The following is a 4,830-nucleotide window of genomic DNA, read 5'->3' on the forward strand; positions in this document are numbered from 1 at the left end:
ATAAGTTGATTACCTTTGATAATTTTTACTTTTAACACATAATATCTAATTTCAAAATTTCTTTTGACTGCCAATCCATATGTTACTACTCATGGTACACGTGTCAATAATTACTTATACTTTTACCCCAAATTTGATCCATACATGTAATTCTTTCTACTATCTAATTTAAGCTGTATTTATTTAAAAAAATGAGACACTAAAACAGAAACACAAAAACACATCATTTTATTTGACAAATAATATATAGATAAATATATTATAACCCCAAATTTGCATGTAATTCTTTCTACTATCTAATTTAAGCTGTATTTATTTAAAAAAATGAGACACTAAAACAGAAACACAAAAACACAAAACACAATTTGACAAATAATATATAGATAAATATATTATACAAATATCATAATGAAGTAAGAGGTCTTGAGGTCCTTGCAATTTTTGCACAAAAGTTTATGAACCTTCTGCAACGATTTTCCTCCAGTCACCATGTACACGATGTCCACCCCAACTTCACATATCAGTTGTTGCGGCACCACGATCCACAGCCCTAGCTTCTCGCCGAACGCCTGCTGTCCTAGCTCATGGTACCGGTCGAACCGTTTTCCCGGTACCATCTCATGCATCTCAACCATTTGCCACAGCGTATACAAAGTTATTACCCATGACAGTATCAGGATAACCACACCCGGACCCCTGAAATCATTAATTACTCTCTCAATTTCCATTTGACCATATCTATATTTATAAATATTTTACACATAAAAATATATAATATATAATTTATGTTTATATTTACTAAAAATATAATTCTTTTATTTTTTTAGTTAATATAGTATTTTACCTTATTGTGTTGAACTTATCCTTTAGGTTAAAAAATAACAGTTTAAAGAGAGTTTAGAATCTTTTCTTTTGTTTTTTATTTGTTCAATTTTATTGTGTTGAAGTGTTTTGTTTAGTGATCGAAATTACAAAAGTAGTAGATAGAGTTTACCATCCAAGATTTGCCATGGCGGATGGAAGGCTGAGGACACCAGCGCCAACCATAGCAGTTACGTTGTGAAAAGTAGAGTACCACCATTTGGCGTTCCTGGAAGAAGTGATGGGAAGCCAATCATCAATTGCCTTTTGCTCTGCCGTTCTTTTATCAATCTGTTATAAACGGAATTCCAACGGCCCAGAGTTAGTTACAACAAATCACTCCGTTTAATAAGAACATAGAAGCAATAGAGAGTTAAATAATACCTCCGGTGGTGACATGGGATAAACGGTTCTATTCCCTTCACTAATAGAGTTTGGATTGGTGGGTGACTCACTTCCCATGGTGGCCAAGTTGTGTAGAGTCTGTGAATGAATCACTTGATCTGATCTATAAGAGAAGGGAGAGAATAATGGTCAAAGACACTAAAATGGAAGATAGTATATATGACAACCTATTTATTTGCATTGAATTGAATTAATTAAATTAAAATTTGAACTCAAAGAGAGCACACAATGACAGAATACTGCTTATGACAGGGACTGTCAAGAGAAGTCCGCCCAAGTGTTGACACACACAATGAGCATTTTGTTAAGCCGGCTATATATATTTTTAGGTAATTTTGTGAGCTCATCACAAGCTGGATGGAGTAATTGTGGGGAAGGCGTGAATAGTTTAGGCTACGTTTATTTGTTTATAGAGACGGGACACTGAGATAAAAAAATACAAAAATATAAAATTATATTTCACAGATAAGATATGGACAGAGATATTGTGTTTAAAGACATTAAATTAGTATATTTTATGTCTATTTTGACACAAAAAATATAAAAATACTAATAAATGATACAATTTATTTTTTATTTTTTCTTTTATTATTCTTGTTAATTTTTAAAATTATATTTTTTTCTCAAATTTTTTATTAAAAAAATAAAAATAAATTAAATTTTCATAATTTATTCTATTTTATCATTAAATAAAATATAAAAATATTAAATTTTATCTCTCTATCTTTTATATCTTATTTTCAATGTCTTATCTTATCTTCTTCTTTGAAACAAAAGGAACTTTATATACTCATACTTAACTCCATGGGTTCATTTCACATCATCACCCTTTTTTTTGTAATTCTAGTAATATTTATTTTCCTTTTTTTTTTCAAATACTACATTCCATATAGATCATCATTTATACTTAAATCCTGACTTCAACTAATCGGTCCCTTAGCTTAGTCCCCTTCCTTTGCTACTCATTGCTATTATAATTAATCAAGTTCTTTTGTATAAAGTATAGTAACTAGCTAGTATAGTAGAAGCTACCGAAATTGAAAAGCTTTTCCCACCAATCATTCACCAGTGCTACCCCATTCCACACCGTTAAAAACACGTTACACCCAATACTTTTATTGCTTGTGCACAAAATCAACCACACTCACTCTCACTAGTCACTACTACTTCACTACCATAGTGAGTATATTCTATTCATAGTGTGATAAAAATGGATACGCTGTTTAGGCTAGATCCACCGTCCCTAAACTCCACAACAACATCATCAACCAACTCTCATCAAAATTATTATTATTATTATGACCAACACCAACTAGAGGAAGAAGCTGAAGAAGAATGCTTCAACTTTTTCATGGATGAAGAAGACCTATCCTCTTCTTCTTCAAAGCAACCAGAACAATATTACCCTTATTATAACCAATTACAACCCCACTACCATTTATTATCATCCACTACCACTACTCATCATGATTTATCGTCAACATCATTCTTACCACCCACTCCACCACCATCAGATTTCAACTTTGAATTCTCATCAGGCACGTGGGCACCCAACATCCTCCTCGACACCGCACGTGCCATCGCTGACAACAACACCACGCGACTGCATCAACTCCTATGGATGCTCAACGAGCTAAGCTCTCCATACGGCGACACAAACCAAAAACTCGCCGCGTATTTTCTTCAAGCCTTGTTCAGCCGCATAACCACCGTCGGCGAACGAACCTACCGAACCTTAACGTTAGCTTCGGACAAGACTTGCTGTTTCGAGTCCACCAGGAAGACGGTTCTCAAGTTCCAGGAGGTTAGTCCCTGGACCACGTTTGGACACGTGGCGTCCAATGGCGCCATCTTAGAGGCTCTCGATGGGGAGCTCAACTTGCACATTGTGGATTTCAGCAACACGTACTGCACACAGTGGCCAACGCTTCTTGAAGCCTTGGCCACTCGTAGCGACGACACCCCGAACCTCCGGTTAACCACCGTCGTCACCACCAGACCTGGTGACTCTGGCGACGCTGTTCAGAGGGTCATGAAGGAAATAGGTGATCAACCAAAAAGCAAAATTATAAACATTCATGATTATTTTATTTTCTAGTGTTCTTCTTTCTTCTCTAAATTTGTGTCATCATCATTCACTTTTGCACGAACCAACTTATGAATCATCTTCTCTTCTTTTACTGTTCCAACCACCTTCTTTACAATAATTTGAGAAATAATTATAAACATATAGCATCCGTAAAAGAGAGTACATATATGTTAGTTAGAACTTAAAGTAGTTAGCTTTGATTGATTGATTGAAGATCTTATATTTTATATTGAAGTTTATGAATTAACAGTGTAAAAATCTTTTCTTTTGTCTGAATCTATCTAGCAGTATGGTATAATTTTTTTCAAAAGTAATAGGTACACATTAAAATGAGTAATCATGTAAATATATTTGTAATTTAACTTTATTTTTTTAATTTATATTATATATTGATGGTTAATTTTAGGTGTATATCTAAGTATACTCGAATTCTTTTTAATTTAAAGTAAATCAAAACTAAATCCATATTATTATTGCTATCTAAATCATGATTATGATTGCTTTATGAATAGGTACAAGGATGGAGAAATTTGCGAGGCTAATGGGAGTTCCGTTCAAATTCAACGTCGTTTGCCACGTCGGCGATCTCTCCAATCTCAACTTCGGCGATTTGGACATCAAGAACGAGGAGGCCTTAGCCATCAACTGCGTGAACACGCTGCACGCGATCACACCCGTCGGGAACCACCGTGACACGTTGATATCCTCGCTGGCGAGGCTAAACCCTCGGATCGTGACGGTGGTGGAAGAAGAAGCGGATCTGGACGTTGGCGCCGAAGGCCAGGAGTTCCTTACAGGGTTCGAGGAATGCGTGAAGTGGTTTAGGGTTTACATGGAGGCGCTGGATGAGAGCTTTACGAGGACGAGTGGGGAGAGGCTGATGCTGGAGAGGGCGGCGGGGAGGGCGATTGTGGACCTGGTGGCGTGTACGGCGGAGGAGTCGGTGGAGCGGAGGGAGACGGCGGTGAAATGGTCACAGAAAATGAGGGAAGGTGGGGGGTTGAATAGGATGCCGTTTAGCGAGGAGGTGTGTGATGACGTCAGAGCATTGTTGAGAAGGTATAGGGAAGGGTGGTCGATGGCACAGTGTTCCGATAACGGAGTATTTCTTTGTTGGAAGGACCAGCCGGTGGTGTGGGCCAGTGCATGGAAGCCGTAGAAGCAAGGAGAGAACGAACGTGATATCATTATATGTTTAATAATAATAGGAGTTTGGCTTGTGTTAAAAGGGGTGAAGTAAGTAAAAACAATCTTTGTTGACATATTTTGTGATTGACTTTGGCTGTTTTTTATTTTTATATTTTAACCAAGGAATAGATGTGGTTTTTGGATATTATTTGTAATAACTGTATGTATAAAGTTATTCATTAATTAATTGATTGCTTATGTATTTTAAATTTTTTAATGTAACGATAATATAAAAAGTTTTACAAAATTATTTAAATATGTCTATTTTTTTAGATGACAAGATGACA

The 4,830-nt window shown here is 35.9% G+C and overlaps 2 protein-coding genes across 2 annotated transcripts in view; one reads left to right on the plus strand and one right to left on the minus strand.

Annotated features, from left to right (window-relative positions):
• Nucleotides 393–1,564, minus strand: LOC107648746 (lysine histidine transporter-like 2). The gene is made up of 4 exons (XM_016352578.2): nt 1,507–1,564; nt 1,246–1,369; nt 995–1,152; nt 393–696 (listed from the first exon to the last, which is right to left on the minus strand). Exons 2-4 carry the CDS (start codon nt 1,321–1,323, stop codon nt 393–395), a joined length of 540 nt encoding a protein of 179 aa, XP_016208064.1. The 5' UTR covers nt 1,324–1,369; nt 1,507–1,564.
• The window catches only part of LOC107617395 (protein SHORT-ROOT-like), a 10,079-nt gene continuing 7,580 nt past the window's right edge, over nt 2,332–4,830 (plus strand). Inside the window, exons 1-2 of the mRNA XM_016319156.2 lie at nt 2,332–3,311; nt 3,868–4,536. Coding sequence (XP_016174642.1) covers nt 2,477–3,311; nt 3,868–4,514 — 1,482 coding nt within the window. The 5' untranslated portion in view covers nt 2,332–2,476 and the 3' untranslated portion in view covers nt 4,515–4,536. The remainder of the gene's footprint in view (nt 3,312–3,867; nt 4,537–4,830) is intronic.

Source organism: Arachis ipaensis, chromosome B01 (genome assembly GCF_000816755.2).
Source record: "Arachis ipaensis cultivar K30076 chromosome B01, Araip1.1, whole genome shotgun sequence".
NCBI lineage: Eukaryota > Viridiplantae > Streptophyta > Magnoliopsida > Fabales > Fabaceae > Arachis > Arachis ipaensis.